At 47.0% G+C, this 26,763-nt stretch overlaps 1 protein-coding gene across 11 annotated transcripts in view; it reads right to left on the bottom strand.

Annotated features, from left to right (window-relative positions):
- PTPRK (protein tyrosine phosphatase receptor type K) overlaps nucleotides 1–26,763 on the bottom strand; it is a 609,180-nt gene that overhangs the window by 114,096 nt on the left and 468,321 nt on the right. For all 11 annotated transcript variants that reach the window (XM_064170307.1, XM_064170306.1, XM_064170297.1 and 8 more), the window contains exons 11-12: nucleotides 26,522–26,627; nucleotides 3,072–3,345 (exon numbers count right to left, since the gene is read on the bottom strand). In XM_064170307.1, coding sequence (XP_064026377.1) covers nucleotides 3,072–3,345; nucleotides 26,522–26,627 — 380 coding nt within the window. The remainder of the gene's footprint in view (nucleotides 1–3,071; nucleotides 3,346–26,521; nucleotides 26,628–26,763) is intronic.

Genomic DNA, 26,763 nt, shown 5'->3' on the forward strand with positions numbered 1-26,763 from the left:
TAAGTGCCTCAGCCAGGCTTGGCTTCAACACCTCCAGGCACAGCCACTCCACCACCTCCCTGGGCAGCCCATTCCATGCCCAGGAGAGATGGAGCCTTGCCAGCACCATGCTCCAGGAGAAGTTGCACACACAAAGACTATTTGTATGGATTTCACTTCCTTTTTTTTTTAGGGGGGGGAGAGGGGTGTGCAGTGACTGAAATGAACAGAGAAACGACTTGGGTTATCTGCACAGTTTGGACAAGCTGAACAGATGAGGGTCAGCCATAAATGGGTTTTCTGACCTTGCTGCACACTGTGCAGTCATTCTAAAGGCAAACATTCTGAAACAGCAGAAGGTCGTGTGAGAGGATGCAGCTGCCGCTGGATCAGATCACTCTGAACACTATTAGCATGTCATTAGAAAATATAATAATGACAGATTCCATCTATAAAATAGGCTCCCTCTAGTCAAGCACTCCAGCCCTGAATACATCCCCTGGGATCTCTCTCCTCCATGAGATTCCCAAGTAACAGGTACAACACACTAAAGCTGCTCTGCCAGCGCAGCTCGTACAGAATGAATCACAGAATTAAGCAGGTTGGAAGAGACCTTTGAGACTCCAACCTATCACCTAACACCTTCCAATTAACCAGACCATGGCACTAAGTGCCTCATTCAGTCTCATTTTAAACACCTCCAGGGATAGGCACTCTACCACCTCCCTGGGCAGCCCATTCCAATGCCAATCACTCTCTGACAACAACTTCCTAACAACATCCAGCCTAGACCTGCCCTGGCTGTGTCCCCTTGTTCTGTTGCTGCTTGCCTGGCAGCAGAGCCCAACCCCACCTGGCTACAGCCTCCCTGCAGGTAGTTGTAGAGAGCAATGAGGTCTGCCCTGAGCCTCCTCTTCTGCAGGCTGCACACCCCCAGCTCCCTCAGTCTCTATTTGGGTCCCTTCCAACACCTGACATCCTGTGAGCCTGTGATCCTGAGGGACTTTTCAAACTGAATGTGTCTGTGACTCTGTGGCTTCAGCTCCTTTCCAAAGCCTCTGGAGTATCTCAGAGGTTATCAATCCAGCAGTCCTCTCTAGCCCTTTTCTGACCTGCCTGCACATCTCATAAGCAGGTTCCTATGGAGGTATTACTGCAACCTATTCCTTAGGGTTGGAAGTGACCTCTGGAGACGACTGAGTCCAACCTCCCTGTCAGAGCAGGCTCACATAGGGCAGGTCACACAGGAACACATCCAGCTGGGTCTTGAATGTCTCTAGAGAAGGAGACTCCACAGCCTCTCTGGGCAGCCTGCTCCAGGGCTCCAGCACCCTCACACTAAAGCAGTTTTTCCTTCCTGGGCTCTGAACTACAAATTGAAAGTGTAAATATTTTAATATGTGAGGCCTCTCTATCACAATCCTTCCTCACTGATCATTTCCCCTGCCTTCTTTTTTTCATTTACAAGATGAAAAAGCATCCAAGAGCAACAGCAGGGGCTGGCAGAGCCACAGTTCTTCCCCCCACCTTGAAACTCCCTCCCTGGTTCTCCTCCTTGCTTCCATCCACACACAGAGCCAGCACAAAGCACAGAACCACAAAGAAAACATCAAGGAGCTGAGCAACAGCCACATTTCTGCTACTGCCTAGCAGTGGAGCAAGCCTGAAGCAGATCTTTACAGAAAGGCTCTTCAAGGGCCTGGGGTTACTTTTGGTCAAGCAAATTTCTGCTTTTGATCTGATGTTCAGTGTGAGAGGCTCAGAAAGTCTGCACTGTTTTCTTAGCCTGCATTCTCTTTATCCTGCAGTGGTTTCATCTTCTGAAATAGACAAGTGCTGAGAGCTGGACAAAGGCCTGTGGATGGTATTTGCTGAGGAGGTGGAGTCACAGCACTGAAATCACAGAATCAGAATTGTTTGGGTTGGAAAAGACCTCTAAGATCCAATCAGCAACCCAACACCACCGTGGCCATTAAACCATGCCCCAAAGTGCAAGGCCACAGGTTTCTGGAACACCTCCAGGGATGGGAACTCCACCACCTCCCTGGGCAGCCTGTGCCAATGACTGACCACCCTTGCACCAAATCTCTAACTTAAACCTCCCCTGGCACAATTTCAGGCCATTTCCTCTTGTTTTATCACCTGATCCTAAGGAAAAGAGACCAATCTCCACCTCCCTGCAACCTCCTTTCAAGGAGTTGTGGAAAGTAATGAGGTCTGCCCTCAGCTTCTCCTTCTCCAGACTAAGCAATCTCAGTTCCCCCAGCTGCTCCTCACCAGCCCTGTTCTGCAGACCCTTCACCAGCTTGGTTGCCCTTTACTGGACATGCTCCAACAGCTCAACATCTCTCCTCTGAGGGAAGGCCTCAAAGTGAACCCAGTAATGACTTTGCTCAGGCAGTTACTGCAAGGTGTATTAAGCTCTCATCTAGTAGCAGTTCCTATGAGACAAAGGCAGCTGCTGTCACAGCACACAAGGGATTACAGCCACTGCCAGCTTCAGCTAACCCTTAAGTCCTGGTTGTTACCATGGGCATGACTTTGACTCTTTCCAGGAGCACAGACAAGCAGTAACAGGCACAAACCTAAACACAGGCTGCTCAGGGAGGTGGTGGAGTTGCTGTCCCTGGTGGAGTTCAACAAAGCCTGGCTGGGGCACTTAGTGCCATGGTCTGGTTGCTTGGCCAGGGCTGGGTGCTAGGTTGGACTGGATGATCTGGGAGGTCTCTTCTAACCTGGTCGATTCTATTCTATTCTATTCTATTCTATTCTATTCTATTCTATTCTATTCTATTCTATTCTATTCTATTCTATTCTATTCTATTCCATTCCATTCCATTCCATTCCATTCCATTCCATTCTTAGGAAGTTCCATCTAAGCACGAGGAGGATGGTGGAACACTGGAGCAGGCTGCCCAGAGAGGTGGTGGAGCTTCTTTCTCTGGGCACACTCCAAACCCGTATGGATGCCGTCCTGTACAACCTCACGTATGGGAACCTGCTCTGGCAGGGGGCTGGGGCAGATGACCTCCAGTGGTGGCCTCCAGCCCTCAGCACCCTGTAACTCAGTGAAAGCTGTGGTTGGCACTTACCTTCTCGACGCTGCTCATGGCCTGGAAATAGATGTTGTAGCCCTTCCGAGGAGCCAGCGGTGGGTTCCAGAAGCCCTGGTAAGTCCTGTTGTCACCCACAGTAAAGGGGGCTGGCTCTGGCAGGTTGCCTGGGGGCAGCTCAGCAGCAAAGTAATAGGGTGACCCCCCGCTAAGAGCCGTCTGGTAGGTGACAGGGATCTGGTAGCACTCCATGGCTCCCGTTTCTCGCTTCGTCCGGTGGGGGTGCAGCTCCTCAACCACGATCTGGTAGGCACTGGTGAGAGAGAGGAAAAGCAGCACAGCTTTGAGAGAAGGGGCTAAGGGCAGCTCTCTAGTCCCGTAGCAGGAGTAACTCAACTGCTTTGTGCAAAGTGAAACAGGGAAGGAAGGAAGGAAGGAAGGAAGGAAGGAAGGAAGGAAGGAAGGAAGGAAGGAAGGAAGGAAGGAAGGAAGGAAGGAAGGAAGGAAGGAAGGAAGGAAGGAAGGGGAAGGAAGGGGAAGGAAGGGGAAGGAAGGAAGGAAGGAAGGAAGGAAGGAAGGAAGGAAGGAAGGAAGGAAGGAAGGAAGGAAGGAAGGAAGGAAGGAAGGAAGGGAGGGAGGGAGGGAGGGAGGGAGGGAAGACAGCAGATGCATGGGTGCGGAGCAGAAACAAAGGCTTGACATGCAGCAATGCTTCCCAGTGCAGGCATGGGAAAGAAGCAGAATCCATTTTCCTCACGAAGAACACCAAACCTCTGTGCACAGGCTCAGGAAGAACACCAGCACACCTCTGTGCACAGGCTCAGGAGAAACACCAGCACACTTCTGTGCACAGGCTCAGGAGGAACACCAGCACACCTCTGTGCACAGGCTCAGGAGGAACACCAGCACACCTCTGTGCACAGCCTCCTAACAACCAGTTGGTGTTTGTTTTTTTCCCCCAATTATCTATTCTGTTTTAGGCTTCTCTCTTTTGCAGCCACCCAGGAATGAGTCTGACTTTAAGCTCCAGCAGATGAAACCTTTGGCTAATCAGAAGCATCTGAAGTTAGCATTTCCCTCTGAAATGATACTAGAGAAAAAACTGAGCTTCAAGACCCAACATAATGACTGCCCCCAGGCTGTGCTTGAAGCACCAACTTCCAGTTGTCACATTGTTAGAGACAGAATGTGCTGACAAGCATCTCCACCTCTTGACCTTGCTGTGGCTTCTCTCTTGGCTCAGAGCTATGTAGATCTAAAGCACAAGTGACATGCTGCAGCACAAGCACAGATGGACAGAAATCTGTCCACTCCACCAAAATAGACTGCCTCATTCCTCCACGGTTGTCAAGGATGAAACGTTACAAGTTGCTGAAGCAGATGGCTTTTGGCCTGTTCAGATGTTAACCCAACCTCTCAATGCCTCTCCTGAAACTGTCCAGGGCTTGGTCACTTTTCAACATCCCCTGCTCAAAACAGAAAAGGGCATTAGAAGGTTTATTGCTCCGTTAGGGCAGCTACCTAAGTGCAGGATGATGCCAGCTCATCATCAGCTTCCTCTGCTCTGCAGATGATCTGGACGAGGGGATTGAGTCCAGCATCAGTGAGTTTGCAGATGACACCAAGCTAGGAGCAGCTGCGGAGCTGTTGGAGGGTAGCAGAGCCCTGCAGAGGGACCTGGCCAGCCTGAATGGGTGGGCAGAGGCCAATGGGATGAGATTGAATGAGGCCAAGTGCAGGGTTCTGCACTTTGGCCACAACAACCCCAAGCAGCACTACAGGCTGGGGCCAGAGTGGCTGAGAGCAGCCAGGAGGAAAGGGAGCTGGGGGTGCTGATAGGCTGAAGATGAGCCAGCAGTGCCCAGGTGGGCAAGAGAGCCAATGGCATCCTGGGCTGGCTCAGGAGCAGTGTGGGCAGCAGGACAAGGGAGGTTCTTCTGCCCCTGTGCTCAGCACTGCTCAGGACACACCTGGAGTGCTGTGTCCAGTTCTGGAATCCTCAATTCAAGAGAGATGCTGGGGTGCTGGAAGGTGTTGAGAGCAGGGCAGCAAGGACAGGGAGGGGCCTGGAGCAGAGCGCTGTGAGGAGAGGCTGAGGGAGCTGGGGGTGTGCAGCCTGCAGCAGAGGAGGCTCAGGGCAGAGCTCATTGCTGTTGACAACTAACCTGAAGGGAGGTTGTAGCCAGGTGGGGTTGGGCTCTGCTGCCAGGCAAGCAGCAACAGAACAAGGGGACAGAGCCTCTAGTTGTGCCAGGGCAGGTCTAGGCTGGATGTTAGGAGGAAGTTGTTGTCAGAGAGAGTGATTGGCATTGGAATGGGCTGCCCAGGAAGGTGGTGGAGTCACCATCCCTGGAGGTCTTCAAGAAAAGACTGGCTGAGGCACTTAGTGCCATGGTCTGGTTGACTGGCTAGGGCTGGGTGCTAGGTTGGACTGGATGAATTTGGAGGTCTCTTCCAACCTGGCTGATTCTATGATTCTAAGCAGAGAACTTCCATACTGAGAGCAGGAGGCAATTCTTCAGTTTATAATCAAATAATGGAAAAGGGGAAAAAAAGGTGCTTTGGTGTCTGAAGAGTTCCATGCACACATCTACATACAATCCCAGGCAGCAGTGTGGGCTGGGGACTGGAAGGCAGTGAAGGGGAAAGGGATCTGGGGGTCATAGTGGAAGGGAGTTTGACCATGAGCCAGCAGTGTGCTCTGGTGGCCAGGAGGGGCAATGCCATTCTGGGGTGGGTTAGAAGGGCTGTGGGTAGTAGGTTGAGAGAGGTTCTCCTGCCCCTCTGCTCTGCCCTGATGAGGCCACATCTGGAGTACTGTGTCCAGTTCTGGGCTCCCCAGTTCAAGAAAGGCCTCAAGGAACTGCTTGAGAGAGTCCAGCACAGAGCCACGAAGGTGATGAAGGGAATGGAACAGCTCTGTTAGGAGGAGAGCCTGAGGGAGCTGGGGCTGTGCTGCTGGGAGAGGAGGAGCCTGAGAGGTGACCTCAGCAATGGCTATCAATATGTGCAGGTGAGTGCCAGAGGCTGGAGCCAGCTCTGCTGGGTGATGCCAGGGACAGCACAAGGGGCAGTGGTGGAAGCTGAGGCAGAGGAAGTTCCATGGAAACAGGAGGAGGAATTCTTCCCCTGTGAGGGTGACAGAGCCCTGGCACAGGCTGCCCAGGGGGGCTGTGGAGTCTCCCTCTCTGGAGATATCCAAGAGCTGCCTGGATGTGTTCCTGTGTGACCTGCTCTGGGTGTTCCTGCTCTGGCAGGGGTTGGCCTGGCTGAGCTTTGGAGGTCCCTTCCAGCCCTGACACTGTGATTCTATGATCTTCACACAGACTCACACCTGCATGCACACAGTTTCTCATTCATATGCAGACAGATGGGAGGACCTGATGAAGGATTACCAAGAAAAGATGCCTAAGCATGTAGACAAGAATTAAAGCTGGCAGAATTGCCTGTCTTGGTTTTGTTTTAAAGCTTTCTAACCAGGCAGAGTAAAATTGAACAGGCTTCTCAAAGCATCAGTGCATGGCTGCAGGGGCTCCAAAAGGCAAAGGCAATCCTCCTTCCATCACAACTTATGGGGCAGCATTAAATGATTTTGTCCATTTTCTCTGCTCCTGCTGCCCAGAAAACCCAATAAGTGCAGTGGCAGAGATGGAGTATGATACCAGGGAATGGCAGGAAGGAAGGAGAGAAAGGGAAAAGAAGAAATTAGTTTTGTGTCTTTCCTGAGCTGAAATAAAAAGTTAGCAGCTCCTTTCCCTGGCACCTAAAAACAAATGAAGGAGGGAAGGCTCTTCCTTTTCAGTGCCCAAGAGGAATACACAAAGTCATCCCATTTTTAAAGCTCTGGCTGAAACAAAGAATGTGAACAAACCAACAAGAGGGCACAGAATGACACAATTAGTGAGGCTGGAATAGACCTCTCAGACCATCCAGTCCAGCCTATGGCCTAACACCATCACACTGACCAGACCATGGCACTGAGTGCCACATCCAGTCTTGCCTTAAACACCTCCAAGGACAGCAACTCCACCACCTCCCTGGGCAGTCCATCCCAGTGTCTAATTTCCCTTTCCATCAGGAAGTGCTTCCTGACATCCAACCTAACCCTTCCCTGGTGCAGCTTCAGGCCATGCCCTCTCCCCCTGGCACAAGCTGCCTGGGAGCAGAGCCTGACCCACACCTGATTACAGCTTCCCTTGAGGTAGAGTGTGCTAAGGTCCCCTCCGAGCCTCCTTCCCTCCAGGCTGACCACCCCCAGCTCCCTCAGCATCTCCTCAGCAGCCTTCCCCTGCAGCTCCCTCCCCAGTCTCATGGCTCTCCTCTGGCCCCTCTCCAGCCCCTCAAGACTTCTCTAGCAGTGACTGCCCAGAGCTGCCCAGAGTGCTGCAGGTGAGGCCTGAGTTAGTCCCTCTGTTTCTCACAAACTGTTTGCAAGCTGAGCTTGGTTATAAATCCCTTTGTGTGGTCACCTCCAGCTATTAACCATGTCCATTTAATGCAGCCTGCACCGACAAATCCCCTCCACGAGCAGCTCTGTGCATCGAGAAGCTTCATCCTGCAAAATCAATGTGCAAGCAGAAAGCCCTGCAAGCATCACTGCTTTGCAAACTCGACAGGGTGCAAGGCATTAACAAGCATTTTTGCTTATAATCACAGTGTCACAGTATCCCAGTATCATCAGGGTTGGAAGAGACCTCACAGATCACCAAGTCCAACCCTTTAGCACAGAGCTCAAGGCCAGACCATGGCACCAAGTGCCACGTCCAGTCCTGCCTTGAACAGCTCCAGGGACGGCGACTCCACCACCTCCCCGGGCAGCCCATTCCAGTGTCCAATGACTCTCTCAGGGAAGAACTTTCTCCTCACCTCCAGCCTAAATCTCCCCTGGCACAGCCTGAGGCTGTGTCCTCTCCTTCTGGTGCTGGCCACCTGAGAGAAGAGAGCAACCTCCTCCTGGCCACAACCATCCCCTCAGGTAGTTGCAGACAGCAATAAGGTCTGCCCTGAGCCTCCTCTTCTCCAGGCTAACCAATCCCAGCTCCCTCAGCCTCTCCTCGTAGGGCTGTGCTCAAGGCCTCTCCCCAGCCTCGTTGCCCTTCTCTGGACATGCTCAAGCATCTCAATGTCCCTCCTAAACTGGGGGGCCCAGAACTGAACACAGCACTCAAGGTGTGGTCTGAGCAGTGCAGAGTACAGGGGCAGAATGACCTCCCTGCACCTGCTGGCCACACCATTCCTGATGCAGGCCAGGATGCCACTGGCTCTCTTGGCCACCTGGGCACACTGCTGGCTCATGTTCAGGCAGGTATCAATCAGCACCCCCAGATCCCTCTCTGTCTGGCTGCTCTCAGCCACTCTGACCCCAGCCTGTATCTCTGCATGGGGTTGCTGTGGCCAAAGTGCAGCACCCTGCACTTGGAGCTATTGAAGCCATCCCCTTGGACTCTGCCCATCTGTCCAGGTGGTCAAGGTCCCACTGCAGAGCCCTTCTGCCCTCCAACTCAGCCACATCTGCCCCCAGCTTGGTGTCATCTGCACACTTGCTGATGACTGACTCCATGCCCTCATCCAGATCATCTATGAAGATGTTAAAGAGGATGGGGCCCAGCACTGACCCCTGAGGGACACCACTAGTGACAGCTGCCCGCTGGATGTGGCACCATTCACCAATATTGATCCAAGGCAGAAGAAGATGGCTGCTGGAGTTCACTCCCTGCCTGGCCTGGCTCTGGATCCAGGCAGGATTAAACCCACCAAGCCCAAACTGGTCAGCCAAGCAACTGGAGAAGAGTGGGGAACACAGACACCGCATCTCTGCTGCCTCCATCCTGCCAGTCTGCTCTCATGAGCTGCCAAGGACTGAGCCAGACACAAATTCTGCTCTCTGAGGCATCAGGAGAGCAGGAAATTTGTCATCTGTGACACTGCCAGCTTGAAAAGAGAAAGCCAGCAGGGAGAGAGGAAGGGGAGTGCAATGCCTGCATGAGGTGGAGGTGACCATCCCCTGGGACAGCCTTGCTTGTCAAATCCACCACAGCTACCAAATGAACAACCTGCCCTTCCACCTCCCCCTGCTTCTCCTCCCTTTTCTTGTTTTAAAGCATAAAGGGCAAAGAAGATGTCTTCATTTTTTTTAAGGTACATCTCTTGATCAGGGGCAGCTCTCTGGAGAGCAAAAGGACTCCAAACTCAAAGATGTGTCACCAAGAGAGTTAAATACTAGGATAAAACATGTTAGTTCTTGTAATGGCCTTGCTTAAAAACACCAAGTCTGGAATGCCATGGAAAATGAGGGCAAAATTTCACTGAGGCTGCAAAAAACTGAGAAGGCCCTCAATTTTTTTCAAATAAAGTCATAGGATCATAGAATCAAGCAGGTGGGAAGAGAGCTCCAAGCTCAGCCAGTCCGACCTAGCACCCAGCCCTGGCCAAGCAACCAGACCATGGCACTAAGTGCCCCAGCCAGGCTTGGCTGCAACACCTCCAGCCACAGCAACTCCACCACCTCCCTGGGCAGCCCATTCCAATGCCAATCACTCTCTCTGACAACAACTTCCTCCTAACATCCAGCCTAGACCTGCCCTGGCACAACTAGAGGCTGTGTCCCCTTGTTCTGTTGCTGCCTGCCTGGCAGCAGAGCCCAACCCCACCTGGCTACAGCCTCCCTGCAGGCAGCTGCAGACAGCAATGAGCTCTGCCCTGAGCCTCCTCTGCTGCAGGCTGCACACCCCCAGCTCCCTCAGCCTCTCCTCACAGGGCTCTGCTCCAGGCCCCTCCCCAGCCTTGCTGCCCTGCTCTCAACACCTTCCAGCACCTCAACATCTCTCTGCAATTCAGGAGCCCAGAACTGGACACAGCACTCAAGGTGTGGCCTGAGCAGTGCTGAGCACAGGGGCACAAGAACCTCCCTTGTCCTGCTGCCCACACTGCTCCTGAGCCAGCCCAGGATGCCATTGGCTCTGCTGCCCACCTGGGCACACTGCTGCCTCCTCTGCAGCTCCTCTCTCCCAGCACCCCCAGCTCCCTCTCTGCCTGGCTGCTCTCAGCCACTCTGGCCCCAGCCTGTAGTGCTGCTTGGGGTTGTTGTGGCCAAAGTGCAGAACCCTGCACTTGGCCTTGTTCAGTCTCATCCCATTGGCCTCTGCCCACCCATCCAGCCTGGCCAGGTCCCTCTGCAGGGCTCTGCTACCTCCCAACAGATCAACACCTGCTCCAGTTGAGACACATCTCTCACCACATCCTCCCGCATCCCTCACCAACTTTTTCCTTATGTCTAGACAGGAACCTCCTCTCTCCCAGTATTTTCCTCCCTTCATTATGAAGAACTCCTTCCTCATGCCCATCCTAACAATGCTTCCAGCAATAAGGCTCTTTGTGCTCCTACAGCTGGAAACACAACAGAGAGGCACACTGCAGCCATGGCTTCAGTTACTTCTAGGGACAGGAAGAGCAGCAAATGTCAGGAACTCTGAAAGGCTGCAACAAGGCTTTCTTTTATTTCAGTTGGGGTTACTTTACCTTGTTCTATGTTGTTAGTTCTCTTTTAGTCTGGTTATTTGAGTCTATTTATATTTTCTTCTCCTATACTCTATTTTATTATTAGGATTTTAGTTGGTTCTATTTTATTCAAGCCTGTTATGCTCTGTTTATTTAATTCTTCTTCACTTTTTACTTTCTTTTTAGTTTTTTAGTGTATTATTTTTAGTTTAGCTTATTCTGGTTTAGTCTAATTTATTCTATTATACTCTATTGTATTACTTTTAGTTTAGCTTAATCTATTTTAGTTTATTCTATTTCATTTATTCTGTTATACTCTATTGTATTATTTTTAGTTTAGCTTAACCTATTTTAGTTTATTCTATTTAATTTATTGTGTTATACTCTATTATATTATTTTTAGTTTAGCTTAATCTATTTCAGTTTATTCTATTTCATTTATTCTATTCTACTCTATTGTATTATTTTTAGTTTAGCTTAATCTAATTCAGTTTATTCTATTTCATTTATTCTATTCTACTCTATTGTATTATGTTTAGTTTAGCTTAATCTATTTTAGTTTATTCTATTTCATTTATTGTGTTATACTCTATTGGATTATTTTTAGTTTAGCTTAATCTATTTCAGTTTATTCTATTTAATTTATTCTATTATACTCTATTGTATTTTTTAATTTAGCTTAATCTATTTTAGTTTATTCTATTTTACTTATTCTGTTATATTCCATTGTATTATTTTTAGTTTAGTTTATTCTGGTTTAGTTTATTCTATTTCATTTATTCTGTAATACTCTATTGTATTATTTTTAGTTTAGCTTAATCTATTTTAGTTTATTCTATTTCATTTATTCTATTCTACTCTATTGTATTATTTTTAGTTTAGCTTAATCCATTTCAGTTTATTCTATTTCATTTATTCTATTATACTCTATTGTATTATTTTTAGTTTAGCTTAATCCATTTCAGTTTATTCTATTTCATTTATTCTGTTATACTCTATTGTATTATTTTTAGTTTAGCTTAATCTATTTCAGTTTATTCTATTTCATTTATCCTATTATACTCTATTGCATTATTTTGATTTTAGTTTGTTCTATTCTATTCTACTCTATTTTATTCTTTCATTTATTTTTTGCTTTTTAGTTTAATTTATTCAGTTTTACTTTAGTCTATTTAATTTAGTCTATTATACTCTATTTTATTATTTCTAGTTTAGTTTATTCTATTTCATTTATTCTATTATACACTATTGTATTATTTTTAGTTTAGCTTAATCTATTTTAGTTTATTCTATTTCACTTATTCTATTCTACTCTATTGTATTATTTTTAGTTTGGCTTAATCTATTTTAGTTTATTCTATTTCACTTATTCTATTCTACTCTATTGTATTATTTTTACCTTAGTTTATTCTGTTTTAGTTTATTCCATTTCATTTATTCTACTGTACTCTATTGTATTATTTTGATTTCAGTTAATTCTTTTTTAGTTTATTCTATTTCATTTATTCTATTATACTTTATTGCATTATTTTGATTTTAGTTGGTTCTATTCTATTCTACTCTATTTTATTATATTTTATTTTTTAATTTATTTTTTGCTTTTTAGCTTAATTTATTCAGTTTTAGTTTAGTCTATTTAATTTAGTCTATTCTACTCTATTTTATTATTTCTAGTTCAGTTTATTCTATCTGAGTTTATTCTATTTCATTTATTGTATTATACTCTATTGTATTATTTTGATGTCAATATATTTTATTTTAGTTTATTCTATTTCATTTATTCTATTACACTCTTATTATTTTAATTTTAGTCTATTCTATTTAACTCTATTTTATTACATTTTATTTCTTTAATTATTTTTATTTTTTAGTTTCTTTTTTGCTTTTTAGCTTAATTCATTCTATTTTAGTTTATTTAATTTATTCTTTTATACTCTATTTTCCTATTTTGATTTTAGTCTATTTTCTTCTATTTCATTGGTTTTTTATTTTTTAATTTCTTTTTTTTTACTTTATTTTATGCTTTTTGGTTTAGCTTATTCTGTATAAGTTTATTCTATTTATTTTCATTTATTCTATTTTATTCTACTCTAGTTATTTTGTTATTTTTAGTTTAGTATATAATTTTTACTGTATTTATTTTATTTTATTCTATTTTAGTTGATTTTAATTTATTCTATTTTACTATACTCAATTTATTAATTTTTAGTTTATTTAGTTTACTTTATTCTATTTTAGTTGATTTTAATTTATTCTATTTTACTATACTCGATTTTATTATTTTTAGTTTATTTTACTTTATTCTATTTTAGTTTATTTATTTTAATTTATTCCATTTTACTATACTCAATTTTATTATTTTTAGTTTAATTTATTTTAATATTTCAGTTTATTCTATTTTAGTTGAATGTAGTTTAATTTAGTTTAGTTTGTTCTATTTTATTTTATTATGCTCTATTTTATTACTTTGAGTTTAGTTTATTCTACTTTAGTTTGTTGTAATTTATTCTATTCTATTTTATTAGACTCTTTATTTTATTAGTTTTATTAATTTATTTTATCATTTTTATTCAGTTTGTTCTATTTTATTTTATTATACTCTATTTTATTACTGTGAGTTTAGTTTATTTTATTTTAGTTTGTTGTAATTTATTCTATTATATTTTATTAGACTATTTATTTTATTAATTTATTTTATAATTTTTATTCAGTTTGTTCTATTTTATTTTATTCTATATATTTTATTTGATTATTTTTAGTTTAGTTTATTAGTTTTACTTTAGTTCATTCAATTTCAGCCTATTTTATTCTATTATACTCTATTTTACTACTTTGATTTTAGTTTATTCTATTTTATTCTCTTCTGCCCCATTCTATTTTATTATACTCTATTATTTTTACCTTAGTTTATTCCATTTTAGTTTATTCTGTTTACTTTAGTTCATTCTATTTTATTTTATTACTCTCTGTTTTTTCATTTAGTTTATTCTATTTTAATTATTTTTTTCTATTTTATTAGACTCTATTATTTGTAGTTTAGTGTATTCTGTTCTATTTTATTACAATCTATTTTATTATTTTTAGTTTATTCTATTTTCCTTAATTTTTGCTATTCTATTTTATTATACTCTATTATTTTTATTTTATTTTATTTTGTTTAGTTTGTTCTATTTTAGTTTAATTTATTTTAGTTTACTTAATTTGGTTTGTTCTACTTAATTTATTCTACTTTATTATACTCTTTTTTTGTTTATTTTAGTTTGTTCTATTTTATTTTAATTTGCTCTATTATATTCTTCTTTCTTTAGTTTATTCTATTTTAGTTTATTTTAATTTATTCTATTCTATTCTATTTTTATTATACTCTATTTGTTTTATTATTTTATTCATTTTTAATTTAGTTTGGTCTATTCTATTTTATTCTATTTATTTTATTTCATTATTTTTTAGTTTAGCTTAGTTTATTAGTTTTACTTCAGTTTATTCTATTTTAGTTTATTCTATTTTATTTTATTACACTCTATTCTACTACTTTGATTTTAGTTTATTCTATTCTATTCTATTCTATTCTGTCCTATTCTATTCTATATAATTATACTCTATTATTTTTAATTTAGTTTATTCTATTTTAATTTATTCTATTTACTTTAGTTCATTCTATTTTATTTTATTACACTATTTTTTCTTTAGCTTACTCTATTTAATTTATTCTATTCTATTTTATTATACTCTATTTATTTTATTATTTTAGTGTCGTTCACTCTATTTTAGTTTATTTAGTTTAGTTTATTCTATTTTATTATATTGTATTTTATTAGTTTTAGTTTAATTTATTCTATTTATTTAGTTTATTTTATTTTCTTACACTCTGTTTTAGTTTAGCTTATTCTATTGTATTTAATTTATTCTATTCTATTTTATTTAATTTATTCTATTCCATTTTATTAGACTCTTTATTTTATTATTTTTAGTTTAGTTTGTTCTGTTTTAGTTTATTCTATTTATTTTAGTTTATTCTATTTTATTATACTGTCTTTTATTAGTTTTAGTTTAATTTATTCTATTTATTTTGCTCATCCTATTTTATTTTCCTACACTCTGTTTTAGTTTAGTTTATTCTATTTTATTTAATTTATTCTATTCTATTTTATTATACTCTATTACTTTCATTCATTTATTATTTTTAGTTTAGATTGTTCTATTTTATTCTATTCCATTTATTCATTTATCATTTTGAATTCATTCTATTTTATTTTATTAATTTTATTCTCCTCTATTTTATTCTCCTCTATTTGCTTTATCTTATTATACTGCCTATTTTATTTTATTCTACTTGTTTTAACCTCTATTATTCCACTTACTCTAATTTATTCCATTTATTTTATTTCCTTTATTTTATTTGATGCTATTTCATTTTATCTTATATTTATCTATTTTCACAACTAATGCCTTCAATAAAGGATGCCTCATGCAGTCTTTGCTTGAACGCCTCCAAGCTCAGCCAGTCCAACCTAGCACCCAGCCCTGGCCAAGCAACCAGACCATGGCACTAAGTGCTCCAGCCAGGCTTGGCTTCAACACCTCCAGCCACAGCAACTCCACCACCTCCCTGGGCAGCCCATTCCAATGCCAATCACTCTCTCTGACAACAACTTCCTCCTAACATCCAGCCTAGACCTCCCCTGGCACAGCTTGAGGCTCTGTCCCCTTGTTCTGTTGCTGCTTGCCTGGCAGCAGAGCCCAACCCCACCTGGCTACAGCTTCCCTGCAGGCAGCTGCAGGCAGCAATGAGCTCTGCCCTGAGCCTCCTCTGCTGCAGGCTGCACACCCCCAGCTCCCTCAGCCTCTCCTCACAGGGCTGTGCTCCAGGCCCCTCCCCAGCCTTGCTGCCCTGCTCTCAACACCTTCCAGCAACGCAACATCTCTCTGCAATTCAGGAGCCCAGAACTGGACACAGCACTCAAGGGGTGGCCTGAGCAGTGCTGAGCACAGGGGCACAAGAACCTCCCTTGTCCTGCTGCCCACACTGCTCCTGAGCCAGCCCAGGATGCCATTGGCTCTGCTGCCCACCTGGGCACACTGCTGCCTCCTCTGCAGCTCCTCTCTCCCAGCTCTCAGCCACTCCCTTTATTTTATTTGATGCTATTTCACCTTATCTTATATTTATCTATTCTCATAACTAATGCTTTCAATAAAGGATGCTCCTGTCCCCTTTGGAAAGGGAATCTGGCAGGGTGTTTCATGCAACACTCCTAGGCTATGAAGACTCAGGAACAGTCATTCCCCTCTGGGTGCTCTGTGACCCCAACAGCTCTTCACACCTCCTTCCCAACCGCTGCAGCAGCTCCTAAGCAGCACTGCTGCCCTGTGCACACATCACAGTGCTGGGCAGGGACTCCCTGCTGTGGGATGTGATGAATGAGCTTCTCCTGCCCCTCTGCTCTGCCCTGATGAGACCACATCTGGAATACTGCCTCCAGTTCTGGCCCCTCCCAGTTCAGGAAGAACCTCAGGGAACTGATTGAGAGAGTCCAGCATGGAGGCATGAAGATGATGAAGGTTGTGCTGCCCAGGGAGGTGGTGGATTCACCAGCAGTCATCAGCAAGTTTGCAGATGACACCAAGCTGGGGGCAGATGTGGCTGGGTTGGAGGGCAGAAGGGCTCTGCAGCAGGACCTTGACCCCCTGGACAGATGGGCAGAGTCCAAGGGGATGGCTTCAATAGCTCCAAGTGCTGGGTGCTGCACTTTGGCCACAACAACCCCATGCAGAGATACAGGCTGGGGTCAGAGTGGCTGAGAGCAGCCACACAGAAAGTGATCTGGGGGTGCTGATTGATACCCACCTGAACATGAGCCAGCAGTGTGCCCAGGTGGCCAAGAGAGCCAGTGGCATCCTGGCCTGCATCAGGAATGGTGTGGCCAGCAGGAGCAGGGAGGTCATTCTGCCCCTGGACTCTGCACTGCTCAGACCACCCCTTGAGTGCTGTGTTCAGTTCTGGGCCCCCCAGTTTAGGAGGGACATTGAGATGCTTGAGCGTGTCCAGAGAAGGGCAACGAGGCTGGGGAGAGGCCTTGAGCACAGCCCTACGAGGAGAGGCTGAGGGAGCTGGGATTGGTTAGCCTGGAGAAGAGGAGGCTCAGGGCAGACCTCATTGCTGTCTGCAACTACCTGAGGGGAGGTTGTGGCCAGGAGGAGGTTGCTCTCTTCTCTCAGGTGGCCAGCACCAGAAGGAGAGGACACAGCCTCAGGCTGTGCCAGGGGAGATTTAGGCTGGAGGTGAGGAGAAAGTTCTTCCCTGAGAGAGTCATTGGACACTGGAATGGGCTGCCCGGGGAGGTGGTGGAGTCGCCGTCCCTGGAGCTGTTCAAGGCAGGACTGGACGTGGCACTTGGTGCCATGGTCTGGCCTTGAGCTCTGTGCTAAAGGGTTGGACTTGATGATCTGTGAGGTCTCTTCCAACCCTGATGATACTGTGATACTGTGCTACATTGTGCTAGCTGTAAATAAATAGCTTCATTTACATTCCCAGAGCCCATCTGAGTTAGCTGGGGCATTCCCAAAGGTGTGGGGGGCAGGTAACAGCCAAACCACCACATCTTTCATTTGGCGCCCAACGTGGCTAACCTGCTTCAAACTAGCACAGATCAGCATTAGTGAGCTCCCTGCTCAGTCTGCTCTTCTTTGGGCTGAACAGCCCCAGGGCTCTCTGCCCTTCCTCAGAAGGCAGATGTTAAGCTGGCAGCTTGAAGCATGGGGGGTGTTTGCTGGCTGTAAACGTGGCCTGACAGCAGGCTGCAAGAGGAAGCATAGCAGCTGTGGACCCTGCTTAGCCTTGCAGTTTTGGGTATTACTAATCCCAGCTTCAGCTCTGCCTTTTATACAGCCTCTATTTTTTTCATTAATGTAAAGATGGGAGCTCAATGATTGAGAGCTTTCCTGTGACTGGAGCTGAGGGAATCCCTATAATAGCAGTTTTTCCCCCCATCTTGCCATGCAGTGAAGACTGAATAAAAGTCAAAACTAAAGAGGGAGGAGTGGGAAACCAAGATGACAATATTCCATCTCCCTGATGATTAAGAGAAATTAGGAGCTGTTCTGAGGACTAATTCAAGTATCAGAACCTGCTACATCAGTCATCAGGATCATAAAAGGCCAACCAGTTGTCTGAGACAGCAGAGAAGCTGCTGAAGGTACAGCAAGTGAAGAGCTCCTCACTGAGATTTTCCATGAGGAAATCACTTTGCACATCACACAATCACAGAATCAACCAGGTTGGAAAAGACCTCCAGGATCATCCAGTCCAACCTAGCACCTAACACCTTCTAATTAACTAACTCATGGCACTAAGTGTCCCATCCCAGTCTCCTTTAAACACCTCCAGAGATGGTGACTCCACCACCTCCCTGGGCAGCCCATTCCAATGCCAATCTCTCTTGCTGTGAAGAACTTCTTCCTAACATCCAGCCTGAACCTGCCCTGGCACAGCTTGAGACTGTGTCCTCTTGTTCTGTTCCTGGTTGCCTGGGAGAAGAGACCAATCCCACCTGGCTACAACCTTCCTTCAGATGGCTGTAGGGAGCAATGAGGTCTCCCTCGAACCTCCTGTTCTCCAGGCTAAATTCTTATTTTTTTTTCCTCCCTTTTTTTCTCCACTGAAGCAAACCTGCACAGAGCAAGACAAACCTGCACAGAGCAAGACAAACAGTCAGAATAGGCTCTGCCAAGTGACCTTCCTCTTCACTCCTCCCAAAACCTTCAGGCTTCCAAAGAACATTTGGGGAGAAGCAGTGGTGAACAGGCTGTGGACAGAGTGGCTGAGAGCAGCCAGGCAGAGAGGGACCTAAGGGTTCTGGGAGAGAGGAGCTGCAGAGGAGGCAGCAGTGTGCCCAGGTGGGCAGCAGAGCCAATGGCATCCTGGGCTGGCTCAGGAGCAGTGTGGGCAGCAGGACAAGGGAGGTTCTTGTGCCCCTGTGCTCAGCACTGCTCAGGCCACACCTGGAGTGCTGTGTCCAGTTCTGGGCTCCTGAACTGCAGAGAGATGTTGAGGTGCTGGAAGGTGTTGAGAGAAGTGCAGCAAGGCTGGGGAGGGGCTTGGAGCACAGCCCTGTGAGGAGAGGCTGAGGGAGCTGGGGGTGTGCAGCCTGCAGCAGAGGAGGCTCAGGGCAGAGCTCATTGCTGTCTGCAGCTGCCTGCAGGGAGGCTGTAGCCAGGTGGGGTTGGGCTCTGCTGCCAGGCACCCAGCAACAGAACAAGAGGACACAGCCTCAAGCTGTGCCAGGGCAGGTCTAGGCTGGATGTGAGGAGGAAGTTGTTGTCAGAGAGAGTGATTGGCATTGGAATGGGCTGCCCAGGGAGGTGGTGGAGTCTGTGTGGCTGGAGGTGCTGCAGCCAAGCCTGGCTGGGGCACTTAGTGCCATGGTCTGGTTGGTTGGGCAGGGCTGGGTGCTAGGTTGGGCTGGCTGAGCTTGGAGCTCTCTTCCAGCCTGCCTGGTTCCACGATTCTATGATTTCACTGTGTGTGGGCAGCTAACTCCAAACCCATCACACTTACCAACAGAATAAAACAAATGCTGCCATTAAAAGCCTGCCTCTGCTGATTCTACATTCCTCATCTGCAGTCAGATCTGAAGGCAAATGACTGTTTCGGTGATGCTCAGTTCTCATCCCTCAGGAAGACTCCAGTGATAAATCACAGCAGCGCAGTAGCAGCGATGCCACCGCTGGCAGCTCACCCGCAGGACTGATGGCAGCCTGAGCCACCCAGACCTGTCTGCCTTTGCATGGCTGCTTTGTAACTCAGCTTCAAACTGCAGGAGGCCATAAAGAGCAGCAGCAGCACCTGACAGGGAAGATATGCTTAGAGTCGTGTGCCAAGCGCGATGGCACCGCCTGGCCTCAGGAGGTGACTGACAGCCATGCGCTGGAGTGCAGGAGCAGCTGGCTCCTGGGGGCTGCAGTGGGGCACAGGCTCAGGCACCACTAAATCTGCTCCAAGTATAGCTCTGTGTGTAGCAGCAAAAGGGTATCACAGGTTCACAGACTGCACTGGGTTGGCAGGGACCCTCAAAGGGCATCTTGTCCAACCACCTTCAAGTCAACAGGCTCACAGGATGTCAGGAGTTAGAAGGCACCCAAAGAGAGCATCGAGTCCAACCCCCCTGCCAGAACAGGACCATACAATCTAGCTCAGGGCACACAGCAACACATCCCCAGAGCAGGACCATACAATCTAGCTCAGGGCACACAGCAACACATCCAGACAGGCCTGCAAAGGCTCCAGAGAAGGAGACTCCACAGCCTCTCTGGGCAGCCTGTGCCAGTGTCTGGGACCCTTCCAGGCAAGAAGTCCCAGGCTGGATGAGTCTCTGGCCAGATTGATCTAGGTTAGGGTGCCCCTGCCCATGGCAGGGGGGCTGGGACTAGATGATCCTTGTCATCCTTTCCAACCCTGACTAAGTTTCCCCTTGTGTTGGTGTGGAATCTCCTGTGCTGCAGCTTCCATCCAATGCTCCTTGTCCTATCCCAGGGAGCAGTGAGCAGAGCCTGTCCCCCTCTCCTGACCCCCAGACCTCAAATAGTTATAGACATTGATTCAATCCTCTCTCAGTCTTCTCTTCTCCAGACTAAGCAGCCTCCAGTCCCCTCACCATCCTCATAGCCCCCTGTTGGACCCTCTCCAGCAGATCCCTGTTGCTCTTAAACTGGGGAGCCCAGAACTGAGTGCAGTTCAGCACTGATGAGCTCTCCATGAAGAAATATTTCCTAGCATGCAGCTTGAAGCTCCCCTGGTGCAGCCTGGAACTGTTTCCTCTGGGCAATGAGGTCTTCTTAGGTTTTAGAATTAATTGGAGAGGGAAGATATGAGATGGAAAGAAAGAGGAATGGGTTTTGTTTGAGAACATAAACTGTTATTAATATAGAATCATAGAACTGCTTGGGTTGGAAAAGCCCTCTAAGCTCATCCAGTCCAATCATCATCCCAGCACCACTATGGACACTAAACCATATCCCCAGGTGCCATGCCCACACATTTCTTCAACACTCCCAGGGATGAGGACTCCCTGGGCAGCCTGTGCCAATCCCTGACCACTCTTGAAGCAAGGACATTTTCCCTCATCTCTCATTTAACCCTCCCCTGGCCCAGTTTCAGGCCATACTCTACCAAATCACCCAGGTATCTACCAAAATACATCACACAGATCCTTTGTACCACCTTCAGAGGCCCCAGGGACAAGCTGATGGCACAAATGTGAGGATGGCTGCAGGGGAATGGAGAGAACAAATGTGAGGTGGTGTGCTGCAGCTTTCCCCTGCTGGCAGCTGCTTGCCTGCCAGTACAGTGCAGAGCAGCCACAGCAACTTGAGCTGTGTACTGGTAACCCTCCAGCCACTGCTGTCACACTGCAGGGTCACAAACCCCCAGAGGAGGAACCTGGGCTGTAAGGCTGAACCCCTCAGGGTGCCTGCTGCTGCCTGCCACAGAGTGGCTGCTGCACAGAGGTTTTTATTTGGTTTGTTTTGTTTTGGTTTTCTTTTCATCAGGGTTGGAAGAGACCTCACAGCTCATCAAGTCCAACCCTTTAGCACAGAGCTCAAGGCCAGACCATGGCACCAAGTGCCACGTCCAGTCCTGCCTTGAACAGCTCCAGGGACGGCGACTCCACCACCTCCCCGGGCAGCCCATTCCAGTGCCCAATGACTCTCTCAGGGAAGAACTTTCTCCTCACCTCCAGCCTAAATCTCCCCTGGCACAGCCTGAGGCTGTGTCCTCTCCTTCTGGTGCTGGCCACCTGAGAGAAGAGAGCAACCTCCTCCTGGCCACAACCTCCCCTCAGGTAGTTGTAGACAGCAATAAGGTCTCCCCTGAGCCTCCTCTTCTCCAGGCTAACCAATCCCAGTTCCCTCAGCCTCTCCTCGTAGGGCTGTGCTCAAGGCCTCTCCCCAGCCTCGTTGTCCTTCTCTGGACATGCTCAAGCATCTCAATGTCCCTCCTAAACTGGGGGGCCCAGAACTGAACACAGCACTCAAGGTGTGGTCTAACCAGTGCAGAGTACAGGGGCAGAATGACCTCCCTGCTCCTGCTGGCCACACCATTCCTGATGCAGGCCAGGATGCCACTGGCTCTCTTGGCCACCTGGGCACACTGCTGGCTCATGTTCAGGCAGGTATCAATCAGCACCCCCAGATCCCTCTCTGTCTGGCTGCTCTCAGCCCCAGCCTGTATCTCTGCATGGGGTTGTTGTGGCCAAAGTGCAGCACCAGCACTTGGAGCTATTGAAGCCATCCCCTTGGACTCTGCCCATCTGTCCAGGCGGTCAAGGTCCTGCTGCAGAGCCCTTCTGCCCTCCAACCCAGCCACATCTGCCCCCAGCTTGGTGTCATCTGCACACTTGCTGATGACTGACTCCATGCCCTCATCCAGGTCATCTATGAAGATGTTAAAGAGGATGGGGCCCAGCACTGATCCCTGAGGGACACCACTAGTGACAGCTGCCAGCTGGATGTGGCACAGATGAGCACCACTCCCAGCAGAGCCCAGTGGTACTTGGCAGGTGTGCTCTGGGCCAGCCTTGGCATGAGCCCCCTTGGGGGAGCAGGCACAAGTCTGAGAGGATTTGGCATGGATGAGGTGAGAGACAGATACCACATCTGTCACACAGGGAGGGCTTTGGATGTGGCCAGCAGCAGGACACCTGGAAGGCTTTAAAAGCACCTACAAAGGCAGAGGGTGAGATGAAGCACCTGCATAACTGGGGAGCACCTTCAGATCACAGCTCTGGTTTCCACTGGTTCAGTTCCACACAAACTCTGTTCTAGGGATCCAAATCCTGTGCTGAATGCAGTCCTGCACAGTTTATCATTCTTCACACCCAAACATTTGTTAGGTTTGCTTCAGGGTAATCTCTCATCTTTCAGAAACTAATGATATGTGGGGGCTCCAATTTTGTGTATGAATGTAACACATCAATATCTTCTACCAAGGAGATGACTCTGGACCATCTTCTGTCACAGAATATAAATAACTTGGTCATAGCAACCATATGGGTGACTTTATAAGCAGATTAAAATGCTCATAGCTACATGACTTATCCCTGCACTGAACTGGGAGAGAGGATCGATCTGCTTGAGGGTAGGAAGGCTCTGCAGAGGGACCTGAACAGGTTGCATCAATGAGCTAAAGGCAATTGTATGAGGTCAAGTGCTGGCCTCAGCACTTGGGTAGCAATAACCCTGTGAATGCTCCAGGACTGGGGCAGAATGGCTGGAAACTGCCCAGCAGAGAAAGCTCTGGGAGTGCTGGCTGGCAGCTGGCTAAATGTGAGCCAACACGTGGCCAAGAAAGCCACCAGCATCCTGGCCTGGATCAGCAGGATCAGGGAAGTGATTGTCCCACACACTGAGTCCTGGGTTCAGCTTTGGGCCCCTCACTGCAAGAAGGACATTGAGGGGCTGGAGTAGGTCCTGAGAAGGGCAACAAAGCTGGGGAAGGGTCTGGAGAACAGGGCTGGGGAGGAGCAGCTGAGGGAACTGGGGGTGTTTAGTTTGGAGAAGAAGAATCTGAGGAGGGACCTCATTGCTCTCTACAGATGCCTGAAAGGAGGTTGCTGAGAGGTGGGGTTGGGCTCTTCTCCCTAGGATCAGGTGACAGAACAACAGGCAATGTCCTGATATTGTCCCAGGGGAGGCTTAGGTTGGAGATGAGGAAAAATTTCTTTGTTGCAAGAGTGGTCAGGGATCGACAGAGGCTGCCTAGGGAGGTGCTGAAGTCACCATCCCTGGAGGTGTTGAAGAAATGGCAGTAGGGGACATGGTTTAGTGGCCATGGTGGTGCTGGGTTGGTGTTGGACTGGATGATCTTAAGAGGACTTTCCAACCCAACAATTCTCTGGTTGTTTAGTGGCCATGGTGGTGCTGGGTTGGTGTTGGACTGGATGATCTTAAGAGGACTTTCCAACCCAACAATTCTCTGGTTGTTTAGTGGCCATGGTGGTGTTGGGTTGCTGGTTGGACTGGATGCTCTTAGAGGACTTTCCAACCCAAACAAATCTCTGGTTGTTTAGTGGCCATGGTGGTGTTGGGTTGGTGTTGGACTGGATGATCTTAGAGGGCTTTTCCAACCCAAACAATTCTCTGTTTAGTGGCCATGGTGGTGTTGGGTTGGTGTTGGACTGGATGATCTTAGAGGGCTTTTCCAACCCAAACAATTCTCTGGTTGTTTAGTGGCCATGGTGGTGCTGGGTTGGTGGTTGGACTGGATGATCTTAAGAGGACTTTCCAACCCAACAATTCTCTGGTTGTTTAGTGGCCATGGTGGTGTGGGTTGCTGGTTGGATTGGATGATCTTAGAGGGCTTTTCCAACCCAAACAATTCTCTCATTCTAGGATTCCCTTTAGTGTAAAGAGACTTAAGAAGTGGTTCATTTTAAGAAGTGGTTCATTCCCCTCTCAATTTAGGGCTCAGGCACATGACTTGACATCAGCAGAGCCACACTAACTGCCTTCATGGAATGCAGAATGAAAAGCATCACCCTCTGCTTCTCTGAAATGGCACAAGGGTAAGAGCCTGAAAAGGTTCTGATGCTCAGCAGCTAATTAACCCCCAATTAGCCCACCCTGTCCCTGAATATTGCTGACGCAGCCACATCAGTAAAACACAAATGGAATCAAACAGCACCACGACTCTTCCTGCACTAACAAGCAGAAGGAAAAGTGCAGGATGTGGACTGATCTTTGCAAACAGAATTCAATTACCTCTCCCTGGAGAGCAGGCAGCGAAAGACCCCCTCAGAGGTAACACCAATGAAACATTTTAATATGATTATGGGACACGCCAAATAAAATCTAATAGCTTGCTACGTGACTGCTAGTCAGGAGCACTCTGAGAGGAAGAAAGGTCAAACAGTTTGGATTCATCACTATTATTCTCCCATTGCCTCTCAGCTTCCAATTTCCCAATCACATCTATTCGCCGCGGAGCAGCTGATCTGAAGCGGCGCGGACGAGGCAGTGTCGCTTTCAAACCCACTTTCTGACAAACACCTTTCAACCTCCTCTTTCAGAGGCACTGTGAGAAAATGAAATGGAATGGTAATGGCTAGGAGGTGGGCCTAGGGACCCTGAATCAAAGGGAACAGACAGCTGGATGTGGCAGGTCATGATTATCCCTTATAGAAACCCAAACAACAGACCCGGGAAGGTTTCCTTTTTAATTACAGCTCCACTGGCAAGCTCAGTTGAGCTAGGAGAAACAACAGCATCACAGTATCATCAGGGTTGGAAGAGACCTCACAGATCATCAAGTCCAACCCTTTAGCACAGAGATCAAGGCTAGACCATGGCACCAAGTGCCACATCCAACCTTGCCTTGAAGTGCCCCAGGGATGGCGACTCCACCACCTCCCCGGGCAGCCCATTCCAGTGTCCAATGGCTCTCTCAGGGAAGAACTTTCTCCTCACCTCCAGCCTAAATCTCCCCTGGCGCAGCTTGGCAAGCCCCTCAGCATCACCAGGTCCAACCTAGAACCCTACAAGAGGGCATATACCATAGTAGAGATGGTGTCCTTCTATAAGATTCACCTTAAAGCACATCCCTGAGCACCAGACCCAAACGACCATTAAACACATCCAGAGTTGGTGACTCCACCACCTCTCTGGGCAGCTAAATCACAGATCACAGCCTCACAGGCTCACAGGATGTTAGGGGTTGGAAGGGACCCAAGGAGAGCATCAAGTCCAACCCCACTGCCAGAGCAGGACAATCCTATCCAACACAGATCACACAGGAACACATCCAGACAGGCCTTGAAAGGCTCCAGAGAAGATCCCACAACCTCCCTGGGCAGCCTGTGCCAGTGCTCTGGGACCCTTACAGTGAAGAAGTTCCCCCTTGTGTTGAAGCAGAACCTCTTTTGCTGCAGCTTACATCCATTGCTCCTTGTCCTGTCCCAGGGAGCAGTGAGCAGAGCCTGTCCCCCCTCCTAGCAGCCTTCAGATACAAGCGTTTATCAAATCCCCTCTCAGTCTTCTCTTCTCCAGACTAAACAGCCCCAGGTCCCTCAGCCTCTCCTCATCAGCCATGCCCTCAAGTCCCCTCATCATCCTCATAGCCCTCTGCTGGACCCTCTCCAGCAGATCCCTGTCCCTCTTCAACTGGGGAGCCCAAAACTGAACACAGTATTCAAGATAAAATCTCACCGAGGCAGAGTTGAGGAGGAGGAGAACCTCCCTTGATCTGCTGGACACACTCTTCCCAATACAACCCAGGATCCCATTGGCCTTCTTGGCCACAAGGGCACATTGCTGTGCCATGGATGCTCTCCCCCAGCATCCCCAGGTCCCTCTCCACAGGGCTGCTCTCCAGCAGTCACCTCCCAGCCTGTACTGGTGCAGTTTACTCTTCCTCCCCACATGCAGGACTCTGCACTTGTTGAACCTCATCTGGCTCCTCTGTGCCCAGCTCTGTCTGCCCAGGGCTCTCTGGATGGCAGCACAGCCTGCAGCTGTCTCAGCCAAGCCTCCCAGCTTGGTGTCAGCAGCAAACTTGCTGAGCAGACTCTGTCTGTCTGTGCCCTCATCAATGGCATTGATGAAGATGTTGAACAGGACTGGCCCCAGCACTGATCCCTGGGGGACACCACTGGTCACAGCTCTCCAGCTGGACCTGGCACCATTGATCACCACCCTCTGAACTCTCTCTTGCAACCAGTTCCTAACCCACCTCACTGCCTGCTCTTCCATCCCACACTTCCTGAGCTTGCTCACTAAAATGTCATGGCAGATGATGTCAAAGATCTTGCTCAGGTCAAGGTAGACTACATCCACTGATCTCCCTGACTCCACCCATTCAGTTATGGCACCATAAAATGCTATCAGGTTAGTCAAGCAGGACTTCCCCTTGGTAAACGAGTACCACTTGCCAATGAAGAGTTCTATGAGCATAGAATCTATTCAAGGAACATAATCTGTATTCTGAAATGATTTTATATTACCTGATAGGTGCACCTTTGGCCTGGGCTGGTCTCAAGAGCACAGTTATTGTAGTAGCAGTTTCATTGAGGGATGCATCGACTCCTTCGTAGTCCGGTAAAGTGGGAGCTGATGAGTGGTGAGAGGGAAGGAAGAGAGCAAGAACCAAGTCAGTGAAAGCATTCTGAGTTTCCATGGCATTGCAGCTGTTTGTAACACAGCACAAAGCATGATATTAGGTTGTGACCCTTTAGTGCTCCTCCTA

This window comes from Pogoniulus pusillus, chromosome 33, assembly GCF_015220805.1.
Source record: "Pogoniulus pusillus isolate bPogPus1 chromosome 33, bPogPus1.pri, whole genome shotgun sequence".
Lineage (NCBI taxonomy): Eukaryota > Metazoa > Chordata > Aves > Piciformes > Lybiidae > Pogoniulus > Pogoniulus pusillus.